The 21,571-nt window shown below is 46.7% G+C and overlaps 1 protein-coding gene and 1 long non-coding RNA gene across 4 annotated transcripts; one reads left to right on the top strand and one right to left on the bottom strand.

Moving 5' to 3' along the window:
- Positions 1 to 275: 275 nt before the first annotated feature.
- On the bottom strand, positions 276 to 10,929 carry Pcare (photoreceptor cilium actin regulator). 2 transcript variants are annotated; one of them, XM_063230410.1, is made up of 2 exons: positions 7,287 to 10,929; positions 276 to 3,034 (listed from the first exon to the last, which is right to left on the bottom strand). In XM_063230410.1, the coding sequence occupies exons 1-2, from the start codon at positions 10,596 to 10,598 to the stop codon at positions 2,654 to 2,656; spliced, it is 3,693 nt and encodes a 1,230-aa protein (XP_063086480.1). In that variant the 5' UTR covers positions 10,599 to 10,929; the 3' UTR covers positions 276 to 2,653. The 2 variants fall into 2 exon arrangements, with proteins under 2 accessions (XP_063086480.1, XP_023422125.2); XM_023566357.2 differs by having other exon boundaries at positions 2,644 to 3,034; positions 6,997 to 10,929.
- On the top strand, positions 10,860 to 19,572 carry LOC134471500 (uncharacterized). 2 transcript variants are annotated; one of them, XR_010040950.1, is made up of 3 exons: positions 10,860 to 11,876; positions 13,948 to 14,072; positions 15,997 to 19,572. It is a non-coding gene; the product is annotated as an uncharacterized LOC134471500 (long non-coding RNA). The 2 variants fall into 2 exon arrangements; XR_010040955.1 differs by having other exon boundaries at positions 14,185 to 19,572.
- Positions 19,573 to 21,571: the final 1,999 nt, after the last annotated feature.

The following is a 21,571-nucleotide window of genomic DNA, read 5'->3' as shown; positions in this document are numbered from 1 at the left end:
CTTGTCCCTCGTGGCCACCACGATGGGCTCTCCAAGGCAGAACCATAGGCATGGGTTTGGGGAAAGGTCTGATCTTGAAGGGACCATGAATTAATGTCAAAGAAACTGGAATGCTGTGGTGGATTTAATTTCTCTTGTGCAAAGTCTGATTCATATGCTAAGTGAAGTTAGCATGGTGGCAAAAGAGCCCCTCCCAAATAATAAACAAACAAACAAACAAACAAACCCCAAACCATTTACATCTTTGAAACATCCACTCTTGTGCCAACTCAACATTATTTTAACTTTGAATTTTATTATCTGCAGACTCCAGCTCCTGGCCCTGGTTAATCTTCTTCATCTGTCCCAGGAGAAACTGACTTGGAATTCCCAAAGCTTTGGGGGCTGTAGGGTCACACAAGGGGCCACACTAGTTCATTGTCCTTGTTACCTGGACCTGGTTGGCAGTCTGGGCCTCTCATTTATATCACATGTTGGGAGAGATGCCAGGAAGCTGGCACCATCCCGGAGAGGAAGTCTTTCAGTAAATGAAGAAGTCCTCCAGAGGGATAAGGATGTTTCATCGGCTGCTCCATGGATGATGGCAGACACTAGAAGCTATTGTTTCCTTCTCTGCTGACTGCAGGATGGGAGGGGCCAGTGTGACCCTTGCCAGCCTAGCCAGGGGAGGGGCAGCCTCAGGGAGCCTCCTGCCAGTGCCAAGCACGCTCACAGAGGGTGGCTTGCCTCTCCTGGGGAATTCTCTATGGTGCTGACCTCTCTATGATGTAACATGGTACCTGGCTCCTAGCTGCCCACATAGCTCTTATCACCACAGTTGAGGGGGAAGAGGACTCAGGCAATGATGCCATCAACCCACCCTAACCTCCTACAATGGAGGAGATCAGCCTAGACAGGTGATTCATCTCATTTCTCTTCTGGCTGAGGTGGCTTCGCTCTGTATCCTGGTTTCAGAAGTGAGGCCCTGTGATTACACCCACTTAGTACCCCGTGTCACCCACTGTGTCTCTGAGCAGCCCCTGCAGCTGGACTCTGCATGCATCTTCAGCCTTCTTGGAATTCTGTCTCTCAACCCTAGCACAGGGTGCAGACACTTCCCGACCAGTGCTTCTGAAGCCCCTGACCCGGGAGCTGGGTCTTATAGGCCACTCAAAGGATTTGCCTGCTGCGTGCTCAGCTGGGCCAGGCTCACCCACACTACCTGCCCAGCCATTTAGGGATGGCCCAGCCCCACAGCAAGCAGGTTTCCTGAACCTCCTTTCTTCTCAGCACTTGCTTTTCCTCAGCCACTCCCATCGCCTGCAGCCCAGGAGGTTCCCAGGCATCAGCCCAGCTTGTTCTGGCTGTGTCCTGAGCAGAGCTTTCAGATTAATGCAGCCACACGAGCAAAGAGCTGACCATGCACAGACATTTTCCAATATAGAGGACGAGTATAGCCCTTTTGGGTAATATAATCATCGGTCCTTTAGAGAGATAAGCCTGGTCACCCCCATATTAATAACTGGACAAGTCAAATGAGATTTATTTATTCATTGCCTGTCCCTGTGGGAAGCTAGCTGGAGTCCCTAGGACCCAGGCTAACATGTTCTTTAGCCCATGATCTATTTCAACAAGAAAGGATTGGAGGTCTATAATTTCCACAAATTTAAAAAATCAGCTTTGCAGTGGATCTGGAGGGCTGCCCCTTAGCTGTACCCGTGGGTGAGAATTCTTGTCTTTGACAACCCACTGAGCTGGCATTGAATTGCCCGATTATTGAAATTTTTTTCTAAATAAAAAGTACTCCACAGCCTCGGATGGAAAAATTCCAAGATCTGCAGCAAATATCTAGCTCGCTGGCAGAAGCAGGTTTCTGGCGTGAGCCACTGTTTGCTCCTTTCCTTTGAGCACCCCTAGAAGTTTTACAGATGACCTGGGAATAAACTTGGCCAAGAAGCCTCAGGGAGAGACAGACACACCAGTGTGTGAGCCTCACCCACTTGGTCTCGCAAGCTCCAGACCCCACCTGGTGCAGAGAATAGGCGCCTTGTTTGGCAAGCTTGGTCATGTGGGTGTGTTGGGCGGCAAGAGCATTTGACTCGCGCTGAGGCCAAGAGCAGCGTGGCTGTCGCTGGGAGCCGAAAGCTCTAGATTGATGGCACTGGGGCTGAGCTCTGGATGCAGGAGTGGAGAGTGCGTGGGCTGTGTGTTCTCATCCACCAAGCCACCTTGTGTCAGGAGTGCTTAGCTTCATCAACAAAGCTCTTAATGGGACTTTGGTATCCTGTCATCCCTCAGGCTTCTAAAAACAAAGCTTTCCCACCCTCTGTGGGACTGTGTGTGCGGCAGGCAGGTGGGACGGTGGAGGAACGAGGCACAGGGAATGTAATGACACAGTGGAGACGTTAGGGCCAGTCACGTCTGCGCCAAACTATCCTCTCTTCTCCTGTGTGACTCTGACAAGATGCCTGAGGAAGCCTCCCCTGGTACCTTTGGTTTTCTGATTTGCAAAATGGGAGAATGCTATTTACTTCATTCACTGTGATGGGGTTAAGTGATTTCATGGTTACCATGTAGAATATCTGGCCCACTGAGTGTAAGCTATATTCCTCTCCTAAATTAAGGATAGCCTTTGAAGGATTAAAAAGTGTCACTGTGGGATCTAATGTTTTGGTTAATCTCTGAGCCCCAAGGCAAAGCAGGATTTGGAACTGAAAACTGCCACTATGTAAAGTTTAGCACAGAGCAGGGGTACTTCTTCAAGGCCATTCCAGGATTCCTTTTGGGGGTCAGTTTTTTTGCCATCTAGGGGCAGTACAGGTCCTTCGCTGTCACCTTGTGTCTGCTGGGGGTGACTGGAGTCATCTCCTTGTGTTGGGGCTGTTCCTCCGGCTGAGATTTGTCCTGGGCGCGGCCGATGCGGGCCTCTGGCTGCAGCCCATGACCAAGCACGCAGAGCCCTGGGGGAGCTGCTTGTTCTGTTAACAGATCTAGGGCACAGGGGCTGCTCCGTCCTGCTGCCACATCCTGCTTGGAACCGTCCTCGCTGCTGCTGCTGCTCCAGAGAGAGAGAAAAAGATCAGCTCAGATCAGATCTGTGCTCTGTTCCTCCCCAGCCCTCTCACAGGAAGTCCAGTGGCTCCCCTGGACACCGGGCCTCTGTCTTTCCATGTCAGGCTTGCCTGGGGAGCTGTCTTTGCTGTGTGCTCACCTGCTCAGCTGCTGTGGCGGGGCCTTTCAGCTGACAGGCTGAATCCTGCTCTTTCCCCCGTGAACAAAGCAACTCCTTTAGGAGCTCTGGGAACTGGGCCTTTATTTTGTTTTTGTTTCTAAAGCACTTCTTGTTCAGTAAAGGACTAGGCTTAGCTAGTTGAATTAATAACAACAATAACGGCAACCCAAACCAAACCAAACCAAACCAAACCAAACCAAACCAAAACAAAATAAAGCAAAACAAAACACCAAAGTCAACCCTGCTTTCACAGCTGCTACCCTTTTCCTGGGCGGAATGAACTGGAAGCTTTTTGGTTCAGCCTTGCCCAGAATTTGGCTAGAACAGAGTCTCCCAGATGCTGAGTGATGTGGCCAACGGAGGCTGTGTTTGGGGAGGGGATTCCCACATGAGCCTCAGTTTGGGCAAGGTTTGAAAGAACAGAGGGCAGGTGGGCGCAAGGTAGGTAACAAGTCAGGTAGAGGAGAACAACTCTGACAGCCACGTTGGCTATCCTGGCAGACAGCCTCTAGATACCTGGTGGAGATTGGAGCCTGGCTCCAGGGGTTTGAATCCTAGCTCTTCCAGCTGTGAGCCCCGAAGCATGTTAGATAGTCCTGCAGAGTCTTGATTTCCTTTGTAAAATGGAAACCGTAAGACTACCCATCTCGTAGGTATCGGTATTAGATAAAGCATGCAAATCTCCTAGCAGGTAACTGGCACCCGAGTGCAGTCGGGGTGTGATGGGAAGGGTTTCAGGAAAGGACCCTAAAGTGTGCCTTTGAGCCTGTCGCATCTGTGTCGGCTTCTGGCCCCATCTCAGGCCCCTGCAGGTGTTCAGTGTGATTGGTGGACCCCAGGCGCCACTTCTGTCCTCCCTAAGCCCTGGGGTATGCCAGGGCATGTGCCAACCTTTGCTGCTCCTTCTTGGGGCAGCTGGCAGGAAGGAAGGCCTGGAGGAGCCCACAGCCAGCCGCTCTGGGCCTTGCAGGTGGCCTGGCAAACCATTTGCACCACAACTCTCTGTCCGACCCCTACCAGGTTCCACATGTGCCAGAAGCTCAGGCCAGCCGGGCGGGTGTCCCAGTTGTCACCCTATGGCTGTGGTTTTACCTCTTCCTAGAACTTCTGGCCACAGGGCAGCGTGAGGCAGGAATGGCGTGGGGCTGCAGGGAGCCCGCTGTCTCCCTAGCTTGCACTCAGAGGAGGCAATCTCGACCCTTTTGAGCACACATGGTACCCCAACACTGAGACCTGGAGACTAATCCTGGCAGGGATCAGCACACCCATGACAGCTGACACTCCATCGTTCAGCTTCCTGAGATGACTCCAGTGACATCCTGCTCCCTAGGGCCCCATGATCAAGAGGACAGAAACATCATTTTTATTTTTGCAAAAGGCTCAGGTCTAGCATGGGATGATGGGACAGGAATCAAAGCCCACTTCAGGCCAGTTGATCCTGCACACCTGCCTCCTCCTGGAAGACCCAGTGGGCATGGTTGGATCCCTGCAAGCCTCTGTGCATCAGGACCTCGAGAAATCTGTGTCCAGGTCCCAAGCATTGTTTCTCCCAAGCAGGGTGGCAGAAAAATACAGTTGTCCCCACAGAGAGGCAAGGCCTGCTGTCTTCCAGCTGGCATTTCTGCTTCTAGATACCAAATTCACACCTTGGGGGACGCTGAGCGTTTTCCTGTTGTGTGCTCTTCCTATGGAATGACTTCGAGATGCGGTCACACCAAGAAACAAGGGAATGGATGCAAGTCATGGACCTTCCATGTCACCTTGGGCAGGCTCTTCTTTCAAGATATAAGGAACCCTCTTCTCACCCCGCAGACTGAGATTCAGGACATAAAACAACCGTTTAGGCTGCTCTATTCTGAGGAGAAGCCTCAGAAAAGGGCATTATTTTCTTCTTGAACAATTTTATGTTCTCGAACAACTTTATAGCTCCTGCTGTTTTAAAATGTTAGTGTTTTTAATTAATGCCATTTTATTGTCCCTGTTCTCTCAAGCTCTTCTCCTGAAGGGCACAGTTTTAGAAATCTAATAACTGAATAAGTAGCTAGTGTGAGGAATAATACATTAACATTTATAGAGGTTCTTAGATGAAAGCCACCGTGCTGTAGGAAGCTCATTTTAGATTTAAGAAAAGAGCAGTGTTACATTAAGATTCTTGCAGAAAATAATCAATATTTCATTTCTTTCAAGTGGCTGGGGAAGTTTATATAATTATTATCATGCACGACTTTCCTGAGATAATATCTTGACTTAAAATTGACTGCCGAGTATTTTGTAAAAAATTACCATTTATACCCAGACAGATTGCGAAGGCCGTAACATGTGTCACGTGTGCAGAAATTAACCGCAGATTTGCACAATTGTGGGCAATGCAGAGATAGCAGGGACTGCTGCTGGTTAAGCTTTGTCTGATCTGTTATCAAGATGCGTTGATAAGAACTCTTCTGTAACAGGCTTTTGATTGACATTTTCCCCATGTTTTCTGTAAATTAACCACTCGGGCATATGAGTGATTCTTTCAGGGCTCATGCAGTCGTTCTATTAGCTCACGTGCCTTGGGGCTGTGTGCCTAGTGCTGGCTGTCCTCTGGGCCTACCATGTGCAGGTTACCTGCTCCTGAGGAGAAAGGCAGGCAGAGGTCAGTCTGCCAAGGGCAGGGATGCCAACTTTTGACCTAGACTCTGGTACTTGGCACTCATGAAGCAGCTTGCCCTCCACATCTCTCTGAAACTGGTGGAGAGGTGGAGCTGGGCTCTTGGGGGAGTGGGAAGCCCACTATGGCTATTCTATGGCTCCAGGACTAGTCACACGCGAGGTGCGGTCCGCAGCCTCCTGGGTACCCCCAAGATGCTTTCAGGGCGGCTGTTAGGGGAAGCCCATTTCCATCATGACAGGACGACATTGCCTGCCCTTTTTGCTGATTCTCTGGAAAGTGGGATCAGTTTCCAGAGCCCGTGTAATGGGTGATAGCATTGCAACCTACTGCAAGAGCAGATGTCAGGGTTTGGTGTCTTCCCCGCTGTTGATCCAACAATAACATTTGCCAAAACAGAAAATGGTGCCTCTCTTTGGAATAATTTTTTTTGTTGTTGCAGGAAACAAGTTTCTCATAGGAATGTGTTATTTCCATTAGCATTGAAATGCTTTACTATTTAATAAATAACTAATAAATATTTTGCAGTTTCTCAGTTTCACCTTCTATTGCAGTAAAAGTGTGTAGACTACATCCCATACATAGAAGCCCTTTTGGGTTCTCAATAATTCTTAACAGTTTAACCAGATAGTGACCAGACAGTTCACCCGACCCAGTGACTAAGAAGCCACAGAATCCAGCAGCCAGGTCCAGACAGAGCTGGGGTGAGTTGGCCATCGGCAGGTGGTTTTACCATTCCCCCATCCAGGGAATAAGGGGCGTGTGGAGTAGGGCTAATTTGGTGCTTATAAACTTAAAAAAATACAACAGAGGGGCTGGGGATTTAGCTCAGCGGCATAAGCGCCTGCCTTGCAAGTGCGCAGTCGTGAGTTCAATCCCCAGTACCGATTAAAAAAAAAATACAACAGAGCCTCTTTCCAACTAAGATCTTTCTCAGGAACCCAGTGTGTTCCAGACAGAAGCTCAGTTCCTCCCGTAAAAGAGGAGGGCACCCAGACCTCTTTCCTCACCTGCCTCTTCTCCTGGAGCACAGTTTGAGAACTTCTGACCCAGACATCCTGTAGGACCCTCTACCTGTGCTCTTCCTTTTCTCTTCCAGGTACCCAAAGCACAGCTGCTCAAGGACATCTCTTACCTGCTTTGGCTGGGCTGGGATTCCCAAGAGGCACCAGTGAGGCTGGAACTGGGCAGCTGAAGTGGGACACTCCACTGGTGGTGGGGAGCTGTCCTTCTGACGAAGGGCAGGGGGTTGAGGGAACACAGAGCCATTCTCCTCTGTGAATCTCCTTTCATTCTGGGCCCTGAGCTGCTCCTCCAGCACACTGCTGGAGTCCCTAGAGGGGCCTCAGGCTCTGGTGGCAGTGACTGTGGGGACGATTTGGCTTCAAACAGAGCCAGTGTAGCAGGACAGAAAATGGCAGATACCTTGGCTGAGGGGGCTTGGCTGTCTTCAGAGTCTCTCGTGTCCCTCTGCCCCTGAGATGTGGACACTGCGGGGGACAAGGAAGAAACAGGGGAAGAGGAGCTTGCTTCTGTGAGCTGGGCAGGAGGGCTCCCTGGGTGCAAGCTGGGAGACTTGGGTTCGGAGGCTGAAGGTCCCTTCTTTGCTGGTGGTGGACTTGGCACCTTGGGGTTCACTGGTGGGCTGGGAGCTCCAGGGCTGAGTGGTGGGCTGGGGGAGCTGATCACCGTGGGGAGACTTGGCTGGGCCAGGCCACGGGAGGAGGACAGGCCATGCAGTCTCTTGTCTGCGTGAGGCGCCCAGTGTGCCTTTGTGGGTGAGGCCTTTCTGATCACCGGGGGGCTTCTCTCCCGGCTCAACCTGGGGGGCTGTGCAGAGTGAGCTCCTCTTGTGGGTCTTGCCAGGTTGGGGACCGAGGTCTTGCTTTGCCCAGATGTAAGGCTGGTGTGATGGCAGACAACTGCCTTCCGGGGTTGCTTGGAGGTGCTTGTGGCCTTTGCAGCTTGTGCCTGACTCTGAGCCCTGCTCTCCCGCCCTGAGTCTGGGCAGGCTGCCGGCGGGAGACGGGGATCCGAGACTGGCTTTCTGGGACTGCTGCCTCTCTTGGTGCCCCCCAGCCCCGTGCTGCGCAGTGTGGTGGGGGTGGCAGTGCACTTGCTGGGCAGCAGGTCAAGGGGGCTCATGGAAGCTCTCAGCTTTGGGGAAGCCCATGTTCCTGAGGCAGGACCAGGTCCCCCCAGCCCTGGTGCTGGGGTCCCTTCAGGGGAGCTTCCTGCTGGATTGCTGCTTTCTAGGGGCTCCAGAGAAGTGAATGATTTGTCTATCAGGATTTCCAGAGGCGGTGGAGGGAGATGCTCTGAGTCCCCCTCTGTTTCATAAAGTGCATCCTCACACCTAGACACTCCTGCTGCAGGCAAAGGAGGAGAGACAGGCGCCAAGGGCCTCCAGCCTGCCCCTGCTTTGAAATAGTTGCTGCCTACTGCTGGAGAGATTTGGGGCTTGGCATACAATGGAGCAAGCCCCCTGTAAATGGGAAATCTGGGAGGCATGATGGGGACTCCCCACTTCCTGAGACTGGGGCTGGACCCCGAGTTCTTAGTATCCCCTGGTGTCCTCAAGCTCTCAGTGGGACTGAAAGTTTCAATAAGTTTTTTGACGGATGTTCTGGTGGGACAGCCCGGTACAATGCAGTCCTTGGCTTTGGAGGCCTCATGATCCTTTTCAGCCAATGGGATGGTGCCACGTAGCTTCTCAGCGTTTCCCTGCTGGGGCTGTTCGCTTTCAGGGTGCAGACTACATCTCTGCCAGATGTTCTTGTCCTGGCTGGGCAGGATGCTGAAGTCCTTGGAGAGGGATGCCTTGAGCTTGTGGATGGTGCTGTTGGGACTCACCCTGCACTTGCTGGTGGCCCACAGAGCTGCTGCCCTGGGCTGCTGAGTCTGCCCCTGTCTTTTGGCCTCCAACGCATAAAACACCTCCAGCCTCTGACTGAGATCTCTCTGGACCCTCTGCAGTTCCTGGAGGGTAGGGTCCTCCTCGTAGCTCTTAAGACACCCCTCTGACTGGGACCTCCTCTGCCTCTCCAGGGCCCTCCTCCCGCCGCTGACTGTGCTAGGTCTGTGTGGGATCATTGTCCTCCCCTCCTCTTCCTCAGCCCAGTCTTGATGTCCAGCAGGGACAGGCACAAACTTGATCCTTTCACTGATGGCTTCCTTCATTTTCAGAATCATCTCCCGGGCCTGGGGGCTCCTAAGCTTCCTGGAGCATGGCTGCAAGAGGCTTTCTCTGTCAGCAGGTGAAGACCGTGGCCTTGAACACGGAGCTCTGTCCTGCCCTGTGCACAGACTCATGCTGCTAACCTCATTGTCCTCCTCCTCTGGGCTGCTGTCCTCACCTGCACTGAAGGATAAAGTCGCCATCAGCCTGGAGCTTTTAGGAAGATGTGCTTTTGTGGGGGCTGCAATCCCCAGGGGATCACATGGCCTGCTCTTGTCTCCTGCCGAAGGCCAGGAGGTGGTTGTTTCTGCATCTGTGCTGGAGTGGCATGGCCTCCCCGCTTCACCCTGCATTATGGGCTGGATCTTTGTCATGAGGGGCTTTGACAGTGGGCAGTCATGGGCTCTGTGTGGACCTGTCCAGATTATACCTTGCTGCCAGGCCTGTCCTGACAAACTGGTCTCCATCTGGGGTGAAGTCCCCAACTTCCATTCTACATGCTCTGGTGCGAAGTCCCAGCTGGCTTGCTTCCCTAGCTTGTCCATGGATTGCACGGACTCATTGTCAGCACCAATGCCACTGTCCTCAGAGCACAAGGGTAGATCGTGCAGCCCAGGGTCACCATGGCCACTTGCGAAGCTCTCTAGCTGCCCCAGTGTCCTTAGCAGGCATTCCTCCACACCTCTCTTCCTGCTCAGCTTCTTTTCCAAGTGGCTTGCAGTGGAGTGGAGGTAGCCGCTAGAGCCCTCCAGGAGGCTGCCAGTGAGGGTGGCCACTGTGCCATGGAGTGCCTGTAGCTTGCTGACCGTGTACTGCAGAAGCTGTTGCAGGAGGTCTGGCTGTTCCTGGGCCTCTCCTTTCCTCGGTGGCCAAACCAGATTGTCCCTAACCTCCTGGAGGAGCACTTCTCCATCCCTAGAGATCTCTCCCAAGAGCTGGCTAACCTCCTCAAAGCACAGCAGCAGGAAATGGAGCATGGGCTGCAGCAGCTCCCGGGTCTGGGTGGCCTGATGGATGAGGCACACGATGGCTTCGTACCTGGAGAGGCTGGAGTGCAGGTAGGTGTAAGCACGCTGGTGAGCCTTTACTAGGGGGTCAGGGAAGTCCACTTTGCCTGTAGACCCAGGAGTAGAAAGGATGGTTTGGTAGCAGTGGCCTGGTTTGGAGGTCTCTGGGGTAACATTAGGTGAGCTCTCTTTCCCAGGAAACGCTGCTTCTCGGGGCCCATGAGAGCCTGGTGTACTGAATGGGATGTCCTCAGCCATGTGGCAGGTTTGGGTCTCTGGCATCAGTCCTTCCATATCTCCCATGAGCTGACAAAGACCTTCAGTCACAGTTTGAGCCCTCTTGGAACTTGGTGACTCCTCTGCCAGCCTCCGTCCCTGGGGAAGACTCCCCACAGCATCATAACAGGTAGAACTTTTCACCAGCAAAGGGACAGAAGCCCTTTTACCGCTCCCCTGATGTCCTGGTAGAACTGCTTTGGGCTTTTTCAAAAACTGAATGCCGCTCCTTGCAACGCTGTGTACAATGTCGCTGTGTGAAGGTGTGCAGCCCATGATGTCCACCCACAGCCTTCACAGCTTTCTGAGAATCATCTCAGACACAGGAGCCCAGAGGCAGTCTTACTGGTCCACGCAGGCAATTCTAAGAGTCCTTTGAAGTCCATGGTGCAAAGTCCTAGATATGGAACCAGCTTTCCTCACCTTCTTGGTCCCACTGTGAAGCAGGAATGGTGTCTGTCATCTGTGTCCTTCGAAGTTTCAAACTTTCTGCTGGTAGTGAGAAGTGGGACAATTCCAAAGCACCTAGGCGCGTGGATTATGAGCCTGTGTTTTGCTTGTGTCTCGACAGATGTGGATGGCAAGTGGAACTTTAAGCCTATTAGGTTAATCATGCCCTAGCCAGTCAGCACTCACAGTGTGTGCCAATATAGAAGTTCTCAGCGCTTACTATCTTGGGAAGCGGATTATTTTTGCATGTGCTTATGCTTTTAATTCTGTTCAGATGCCTGCCATATGAAACCTAGAGAAATTAGCTGTGATTGTGAAAGCCTCTGGAAGAGACGCATTTGTCGATGAGAAGACAAGGCTTGAGAATTACAGACTCCAGAAGAAATGTGACCTTCACAGCTTAACAAGGGCAAACCGATGGAGTGTGCTCCAATCTGTTATCAAGAGGACCCTGAACATGCAATGGACAACAACCAAGCTGTGCATTGTTGTCTTTGAGGCTTGTAAAACCCTGTGGCCATAGTGATGGACATCTTTAAATAGTAGGGAAGTGAACGAACAAGAGACGATTGCTTTCCTCTGTATTAGCACATTGAGTTAGATTGCAGGAAAGCCATCCTTCCTGGCTTGGAGGGAGAGGACAGGGAAACTTACTGCCAGATAAAGTATAAAGTCAGTCGCTATGGACCACGGAGACTCAGGGGCCAATGCTCTCCTGGGAAGAGACTTTTTGTTAGATTTTTCTCATGAGAAAACAAGCAACACCCTGGCAGTGGAGAGTCATTCAGTCATTAGGAGTAGGACTCAAGGGGGAAAATGTGTTTCTGTCTGCAAGCACATCTTTCTGTTCAGTCTGAGCGGAGTGCCCTTGGCAAGGGTATCAGCTTAAAATTCTTTTTATAAACCTCATTTGCTGTCAGTAAAGTCTAGAGCAAGAATTCAGAGAAGGGAGATTTGGGTTTGGAATGTGACTCCTTATGCTTTGAGTTGGAGAACTTTGCTGAATCAGAGATCATCTTTAAAATGGGGACCGTGGTGCTTACTTTACTGAGCTCTTGTGGGGATCAGCGCTTGGATAAGTTTCTTACCACATGCCTGGACAGGGTAGGTATTAAAAACAAATCCTTATTCCTTTCACCCCGGAAGCTAAGGCAAACCATGACTCTTCCCTGAATTGTCTGGAAATAATTTCCAGCTATAGGTCTTGGAGTATTCTAAATCTGGCTTGTTTGTTCATTTGTCAACCCATGTCTGGGTTGAATGGCCCTGTGTTTGGTGGATGGCTGCCTTAAGGTTTTCCTAAGGCTTTAATGTATAATTTCTCTGCTCTTAAGCACAGTGTCACAGTGATTTCCCAAGTCTGTAAGAGGTTTTTATTTAGCCATTTCCCATTTTTGGACATCTGAGTTGTTGCCAATGTTGAATATTCTTAGTAAAAAAAAAAATTTTGCCCTGAACATCTCTGAAGGTGCTGAGATTGGAGTTAATATTCTTCACTTTCCCCCTGGAAGTTTGTACAAAAATCATCATAACACTGTGGGTGTTGGATGTCTCAGAGACAGAGAGCACTGAGAGCCATCTTGTGTCCTGTGCTATGAATAAGCTGGAGACCCATTCCTAGGGCTTTGTATGGAGCCTGATGCTGGTTGCAGCCTGATGCCCCAGAGTGCATCATTAATAAAGTTCCCGGATCTGTTTATTTGAAGCAGAACTCTGGGGAATTCCAAGCTGAATCAGTTCCTGGGGGCAAGCCGTGTTCAGCGTCAAGCTGTTGTTTCATTTGTCACCATGCTGGGCTGGCCAGTAAACAGAGATGCTGAGCGTGGATGCTGACTGTTCTTTCCCCTCTGGGTCTTTCATGGAACAGAACCAAAGCTCATCTGAAGGATGCATTATGTAAATTCTTCTGCTCTTGGGATTTGGGCCTTTGCTTGAATTTTCTTTGTAAAAACCTTTGATTTAAATTATTTCTTAACCCATGATCAAAATCAAAGAATTTGCCTAGAGGCTCAGTCATCAGGTAGCTCTGTATGTTTTAGGATGGTTTCAGGACTATCATGGATAATTCAAAAGTAAGGTGTTTATACACTGCCATTCATTTTTTCATTAAGACCAACCTTTTCCCTCCCTCTTTTTAAATTGCACTTGTTTCAAATGGAAAAAGACCTCTTTGGGTGGGAATTTAAATGGTGTTACTTTGGAAAACTGATATCTACACATGTATCTCACAACCCGTCCATTCCATTCCTAAGAATTTATCTGAGTGTTAATCATAAGCCACTAAGAGACTGGCACAAGAATATTCATGGTAACTCGATTCAGGTCTATCACTAGGGGAATGCATTTGATATAATTATACAGTGGGATACTACCCCAAATAAAAAGAACAAACTAGTGAAACATAACAACTTGGATAAATTTAAAAATAATTATTTGAGTGAAACGAGCCAGATACAAAGAGTTATGTAGAAATTTCTGCTATATGGAGTTCAAGAACAGGCAAAACTAATCTATGGGGTTATAGAACATGAAAGTTTTCAACAAACATATATGGATTGATTTTGGTTGTGGAGGTGAGACAGTTTCGCAGGGTGCTGGAAGTGGTTTGTACATTGATCTGGTTGGTGGTTATATAAAGATGTAAAAATTGTTTAGTTGTGCAGTTAAGTTGTCATGCTTTGTTTACAATGCTCTAATTAAAATGTTACACAGTTTGTTTTACACTTTAGCAGAGTTGTAGCTGTGATGCTGTTGGTCTTAGATAAGGGTACTTATGTTAGTTTTCTGTTATTACATAATGAATGACCCCCAGATTTATCAGGTATTATCTCCATTTCTGTGGGTTAGAAATCTGAAAGCAACTCAGCCGGGCAGTTCTGGCCAGGGGTCTCTTGTGAGGTTGCCATCCAGATGACAGCCACGGTCCAGACATCTGAAGGTTTCCCTGGGGCTGTGCTATTGGTTCTTAGAGAAGAGCTATTGAGGCCTTGCGAGCTGTTTGCAGGAGACCTCAGCTGCTCATGACGTGGGCTCCCCATGGGGTAACTGCACTGTCCTTCAAATGTGGCAGCTGGTTTTGCCCGGGGCAAGTGGTCCAGGAGAGACCAAGGAGGGAGCTGCTATGTTCTGATCTCAGGGCTCATCTTTGCTTTCCCTGTGTTTTATTTTGAGTCAGGGTTTACATCTTAAATGTTCCCCCAAAGCCTCATGTGTTTGGAAGCTGATTGGATCGTACGGGTGCTACATCCATCAACGGATTCATCTATCTATCAGCTCCGTTGCTGAATGTGCTGTTAGGAGGTGAGGCCTGGTTAGAGGGGGGTCATGGGGTGAGGGTGTGGGGTGGCCTGGAAGTGTTTATCTTCTGCCTCCTCTCTTGATCACTCTCTGCTTCCTGCGGCCTCTCCACAAGCTGTTTCTCCTCTGCCATGCTGCTCTGCCTTGGACCAGCAGACTACGGTGAAACCTCTTCAAACTATGAACCACAATAAATATTTCCTCCTTTACGTTGCGGTGTCAGGTATTATGTCTCAGCAATGAGAAAGCAACCAAGGCAATCATTCTCCAGGGGAAAAAATTAGATTCTACCTTTAAAAGTTACTTTAAAAGAGATCTGGCCTTATCACAAGTCAAGCAGTGACATCTATATCATTGCGTATAGTAAATATTAGCTTATTTAGGTGCCACTCCCTGCTGTTCAGTGCATTGAAAATCTCTACTCCATTTTGGTTCATGTGGTCCTGCACCGAATTTATCAGCAAGAGATAGTTCCATTTTAACCATTTTAGTGGTACCAATTTTGGCCAAGTCTGAATATCATTCAAACATTGTCTACCTGATGGCGCATGCCTGTAATCCCAGCATTTGGAAGGCTGAGGCAGGAGGATCATTGTGAGTTCAAGACCAGCCTGAGCTACAAAGTGAGCTCAAGGCCAGCCTGAACTGTATAGGGAGACCCTGTCTCAAAAAGATAAAAAAGGAAACAAAAAAAAAATCAAAAACCAAAAAACACTGTCTAGAATTTTATACAGTGAAATCATATAGCATTTAATGTTTTGGTTAACTCTTTTCCTCAATATAGTTAATATTGAGAGTCATGTCACTTTGTATATATTAATAATTCATACCTTTTTATTGCTGAGTAATATCATGAGCACTTTTTTGGTGTTCTCAGTAGCATTATTTTTTTATTTTAAACAGGAAAAACAATAAAAACAAAGTTACAAAATTTCAAGACAACATATTAGTAGCACTAAAGACGAAGACAACCCAAGTGTTTATCAACTAGTGGTTATCTAAAGGTGGTAAATACATTTAAATGGAATATTATTCAACCATTAAAGGATGTTAAACACTGATATGTGCTATAACACTATGCCTATACTTAATGCCAGTGAATTGTACACTTTAAAATGGTTAAAAAGATGAATTTTATGTCATATTATTTTAACATGGTAGTAGTAATATACGCCATATAGAAAACACAGATAAACTTAAAGTAAAACAAAAATCTGTCATCTGTATTTGTCTGTCCTAGCTCTTTCTGACTCAATACAGTTTGCTCTACATGCAATTTGTAACCTAGTTTAATATGTCATAAATTGATGTTTGTATCATCAAATATGCTTTACAGAACTTTAATGGCTACAATATTCCATTGAGCTAAAGAAAGACATTTTATTTGGTCAGATTCTTATTACCGAACAGTTAAGTTAAATGTATTGTAAAGAGTACTGAAATATCTCTGTAGGTAAATCCTTGCCATGTTTGGGACTATTTTCTAAGGATAAACTCTGGGATGTGAACTTGCTTAGCTAAATAAAGCAAATATTAAAGAAAATTGATAGACTTAATTTTTTAAGAATAGTTCTAGATTTAAAAAAAAATGGAGCCCAGAATTACCATATACCTTTCTCTCTTACAATGTTTCCCTTATAATTCACATCTTAGGTTACTATGGTGCTTTTGTGATAATTTTGTCATTTTGTTTTGTGGCGCTGGGGTTGAACCCAGGGCCTTCATATGAGCCACATCCCCAGATCTTTTTTTATTTTGAGGCAGGGTCTCACTAAGTCTACAGGATGCTCAGGGGGGGCTCTCACTTGGGATCCTCCCAGCCCAGATGCTGGAGTAATAATGCATCAGTACTGACACACAGTCATTTACTGAAGCCAGCACTTCGGTCAGACTTCCTGAGTGTTTATCTGTGTCCGCTTTGTTCCAGGATCCCACCCAGGACACCTTTCATGGCCAGATCTCCTGAGGCTGCTCCCAGTGAGGACGGTTTCCCAGGCTTTACATTTTGACGACCCGGAGGTTTGAGGTGTACAGTCAAGTGTACCATAGGGTACTCCTCCCCTGAGATTCGTCTGACATTTTTCTCATGTCTAATCTGGGGTGTATACTGGGGGAGGAAGACATGGAGGCCGTGGGCCAGTTTCATCACATCTCCTCAAGGGCACGTATTGCCAGCCTGGTTTACAGTTGTTGGTATCGACCTTGGTCACCGAGCTGCAGTCACGTGTGTCCTGATTTGCCGTTTGCAGTCCCTCTGCCCCACTTCCCAATCCTGTCCTCTGAAGGTGAAGCCGATGTAAAAGTGCCAAACATCAGTGCTTTTAAAGCTTCCGCTACAGACTGTGACGTTACTTTCCAGAAAGATCATGTTAGTTTTTATTCCCAATAGTGGTATAAACATTCACTTTATTGCAAGCTTGTCAGCCTTAGCCATTAGCTTTTAGAAGCCTTCGCTAAGCCTGGTTGGTAATACACATCCATCATCCCAGGGCTTGGAGGCTGAGGCAGGAGTATCAGGAGTTCAAGGCCAGCCTGGGGTACACAGGAAGACAGGGTCTAGAAAACAACAAATAAATAAATGTCTGCTGATTTGAAAGAGGAAAAAATGGCATTTCATGTTAATTTGCATTTACTGGTTTATTATTTTTTTCATTTACTGGTTTATTAAGAGTTTGTATTTTTTGGTAAGAAATATGTGATGGTCATTTGTGTATTTTCTTTCAGAGATTCCCTACACATATCCTTGGTTCATTTTTTAAAATTAGGATGCTTATCTGTATTTTGCTGATTTTCAGAATGATAACATTTCGTTCAATACTTGTACTACTAGCCTGGTAAAAAGAAGTTTTCCTTTTGCCTTTAAATTTTATATTGTGAAACAGAATTTTCATTTTATATCATTGGCTCATCAGTCTTTATAATTTCTATCTTTAGTATCATGTTTAGCAAGTCTGAATTTATATATGCATATGTCTATATTTATTTACTTATTCCTCTTGAGGCAGGGTCTCACTCTGTAGTTCAGGCTGGTCTTGAACTCACTACATAGCTCAGGCTGGACTTGAACTCATGGCAATCCTCCTGCCTCAGCCTCCCAAGTGCTGGGATTACAGGTGTGTGCCACCACGCTTGGCTAAATTTACATTTTGTAGAATATTTGAATCAGCTTATACTGAGAAAGTAATTGTTTAAAGTTGGGATACAATACAGGAGGCCTTGGTCTGACTGGCGCTTGGACCAAGAACCAAGATACCAAGATACAGAACTGGATACCTTTCAATATGAATAACAGTAAACCATGACCTCTTAAAGAATTCTGGGATTTTTTTTAAATGTTTATGAGAGTCTCAAAAGTGGAACTGAACTGAATGACACACAACACTAAGTTCTTGAGCAAAACAAAGCAAAGCAAATGGTGGACAACCTCAGTAGGCATTTGAAGATGTGTGTGTGTGCACCGAGTGAGAGCTGTGCCTCGGAGCCATGGCTGTGACATAATGAGATACGTGTTTTCACCACCTGTATCAGTTTGCTACGGCTGCTGTGACAAAAACCCAGAGGCCAGGCTGTTCAGAGACAGAGATTTATGTCTTCACAGTTCCGGGAATCTGAGATCAAGATGGTGGCCATGTTGACTTCTTCTGAGGTTCACTCCTTGAGTTGTAGATAGTTGTCCTCTCCCTGTGACCTCCCATGGCTGTCCCTTTGTGTGGCCATGTGTTTCAGGATGGGAAGGAAGGGAGGAGTAACTTTTCAGGACCAACTCTTCTTGGAAGGACACCAATCACATGGGGGCACTTTGGACACAGTCATCTCCTGATATGATTTTCCATCTCCATGTGCTCATCAGATTCCCTCTGTGTCGCCTGGGCACATTTCCATACAGTCCTGGAAGCCACCGTTTTGGGTAGAGGCACCAGAATCAAAGTTCCTGGAACTTTGACTTTGAAAACAAAAGGGTCCACTTGGATAGAGAAGGCCTAGAAGGGGATGGGACAGCTAGGAGAGTTGGGGTGGAGAAGAGTTTGGGGAGAAGCCACAGGGTCCCATGTGAATGTGGGGCTCTCTGTGCCCCACCTCTGACCTCAGGCCTCATCTATAGGGGCCTGGGAAGATGAGGTGCGTGTGCCTCCATCCCTGACCGCAGCCTGAAGCTGGGAAAGGGCAGGCTGGTAAGCTTGGGAAGAGATGTACCCTGTCACCTAATGTGGCCAAGTGGGAATCATGGCTAGGTACAAACGAGGGGAGGTTGTCTACCCCAGCTTCCCACAGGTCATCACGGAATGGGAGGCCTTTCACACCAGAAGGGTTCCACGCAGGACAAAATTTTGCAAGGAAAGAGCACCAGGGAATCTGCCAAGAATGAGGTGTGAATACAGAGCTCTGCTGACCACGAGGTCATCCTGGTCACCTGATGAACACAAGGAGACAGAAAACCAGATGATACAGTGATCTCCAGAGCCAGATAGAACGAGATTATCTCCAAGGAGGATAATCATCAGATAACACTTGAGGAGTTCAGATTCATTTCTGGGAAAGACAAGACAAGAGAGACAGGCAGAAAGAGGGAGTGAGAGAGGGACAAGGAGAGAGGAAAAGAGAGAGAGAGACAGAGAGAGACAGACAGACAGAGACAGAGAGGGAGAGACAGAGAATTTTATATTCAGTTGTGACTGAATTATAAACTTGACTAAGACATGACTGAATCTAAGTGAGTTTATCTGAAATGACTAGATTAAATTTTCTCTGCATTGAGGCAGAATGGAGGCTCAAGGCAAAAATTACACTCAATTATAGGAGAATAGAGAAAATTGCATTTTTGCACACTCAAGTCAGTGACTGTGAAATTTGTACTGGCTCCAACAATTACAGGCAGCCAGGTGTCAGTAAAATCTCAAGAACAGAACAAGGAATCATTATGTGCTGTTCTCTCAAGTTATTACCCGACCTCACCAATTGCTCAAAAGGCCAGCACAGTGCTTTATCATCAGAAATCATGATTAAACTCACTCAAGCTTTTATTCATAATGTTCCCTTTATAGAAGAATGCATAGCCAAGTCTTGTGAGGTAGAAAAATGTTTTTCGGAGACCTGAGGCGGCCCAGTTCAGATGGTAATCCCTAAAGTCTCAGGTAGGGCTGGATAGCTCCTTTTGCCCCAATAGATCTTCTCTGCACACTTGTGTCCCTATGCCCTTGGAAGCAGATTCCTAGGGCATCACTAGGGCTGCTCTCCTTGGGGTGCATTGACAGGAAGGAGCTCATAGGAAGGGAGAAGACCGAGTTGGGATATTAGCTCCCCATCTTCCCATCCTGGTCTCCATAGGCTGGCTGCAGCCCTCTCCGTATGGCTGTCTTCTCCGGGTTCCAACATCCAGTCTTTGTTTTCAGGCCAGGGTAGTAATGTGCCGTGCAAGGGTGTGCTCTTTTCTTTGGAAGGCCTCCAAAGACTTTACTCACACCCTTAAAAATGATCATCTCTATTAAACAGCTCTCTAATTCTTTACTGAGTCTGCTGTGGTGGTGTTGGCTGACGCTTTGGAGAAAGTTATGCACCATTTTCATGAGTATGGGAGTGGCCCATGCTGATGCAAATTACACAAAGAGACTGTTTTCCCTGTGTAGCTTTGAGGAGGACTAAGGATTTCCTATGTGACACAAGCAAGTTGGTCTTTTGTGTGTGATTCTGTTTGTACTTCTAGATCTTTAAAGTCTTAGGGTTTTCATTATAAATAGTAATTGTTGCTGTGGATGTGAAAAAATGATTATCAATAGAAACTTCTGGGTACTAAGAGACTGGCTGTTCCTTTTAGAGCAGAAGAAAGCGCTTCTAAGCTATAGGGTTATTAGGTTGATGGCTGAGAATTTGTGCTTGGATTAAAAAGGGAGCAGTGTTACTGGAGTTCTGGGGTACTGAAGACTCTCTCCAGAGATTTTTTTCTAGATTCTTTGGGGTCTTGGACAAAGAATTGGTTAAGACAAGTGGAAAAGGTAGCAATGCTTTACATTTACTAAAAGTAGAAATGAAATATGCTCTGCTGGGGAAAGAAGAGAACCAAGAACAAGAAAATAACATGACAAGGATAAGTCGATACATATCAGTTATAGGCATCAATGTACATGGCCCCAACTCACCAATCAAAAGAAACAGACTGGGTCAGTATGCAATATCCAACAATAAGCTTCATACAAGAAACACATTTAATTAAGAAATAAGTAGACTGAAAGTCAAAGGATGGAAAACAATATTCCATGTGATAGGATCCCAGAAAATAGTAGGGTAGCTGTTCTATTTGCAGACAAAGTGGATTTCAAGCCAAGACAGAATAAGAGACACAAAGAAGGAACCTTGTAAAGGGACCAATCCAAGAGACAGAGATAACAGTCATAATATACATGCAACAAATATCAGTGCACTCAATTATATAAGCACATATTAACAGCCATGAAAAATCAAATAAGCACTAATTCAATTGCAATGAGGGACCTAAATACCTCATTGTCAGAAATACACAGATCAACAAGATTAAAAAATCAATAACGAAATATTAGAACTAACCAGTCTTTTGAATAATTGAGCTTACTAAACATCTACAGAGTGTTCCACCTCACAACATCAGCATACACATTTTCAGCTACACATGGATTTTCTCCAAAATAGGCCACATACTAGCTCACAGAATATGCTTAAGTAAATAGAAAGGAATTAAAATTATTCCATGCATATTATCAAATCATAATGCAATGAAATTGGAAATCAATGGTAAACTAAACCCTAAAAACTTCATAAACACATGGAAATTAAATGACATCTTCTGAGTAACCAGTGGGTCACAGACGAAGTTAAAAGAGAAATCAGACAGCTTCTACAGTAAAACAGTAATGCCACTAAAACACACCGGAACTTATGGAATGGAATGAAAAGCAGTCCTATGAGGGAGATTTAGAGTGGTGAATACCCATCTCAGAAAAACAGAAAGAGCTCAAATAAACAACCTAACATTCAACTTCGAGCTTTTAGGAAAAGAAGAGCAAGTCAAGCCCAAAGCTCATACGTGGGAGGAAATTATAAAGATCAGAGCAGAAATTAATGCAATGGTGGCTAAAAAGACAACCCAAAGAATCAATGAATTGAAAATTCAATTCTTTGAAAGATTAAATAAAATTGATAATCCGTCAGGCAATCTTATTTAAAAAAGGAAAGAAAATGCTGAAATCCATGCAGTTAGGAACCATAACAGATCCTGCAGAAATCTACAAGATCACAGTACACACTTCGAGACTCTATATTCTTTTTTTTTTTTTTTTTTTTTTTTTAAATCGGTACCAGGGATTGAACTCATGACTGCCTGCTTGCAAGGCAGGCACTTATGCCGTTGAGCTAAATCCCCAGCTCCAAGATTCTGCATTCTAATAGGATGGAAAATAAGGAAAAAATGGGCAGATACATATGTACATATGAATTAGGTACATATGAATTACCAAAGCTGAATCAAGAATATA

The sequence above is a fragment of the Cavia porcellus genome, unplaced genomic scaffold, assembly GCF_034190915.1.
Source record: "Cavia porcellus strain 051 isolate PalLab524CR breed Dunkin Hartley unplaced genomic scaffold, mCavPor4.1 scaffold_1, whole genome shotgun sequence".
Taxonomy (NCBI): domain Eukaryota; kingdom Metazoa; phylum Chordata; class Mammalia; order Rodentia; family Caviidae; genus Cavia; species Cavia porcellus.
This window is presented reverse-complemented; position numbering and strand designations above follow the sequence as displayed.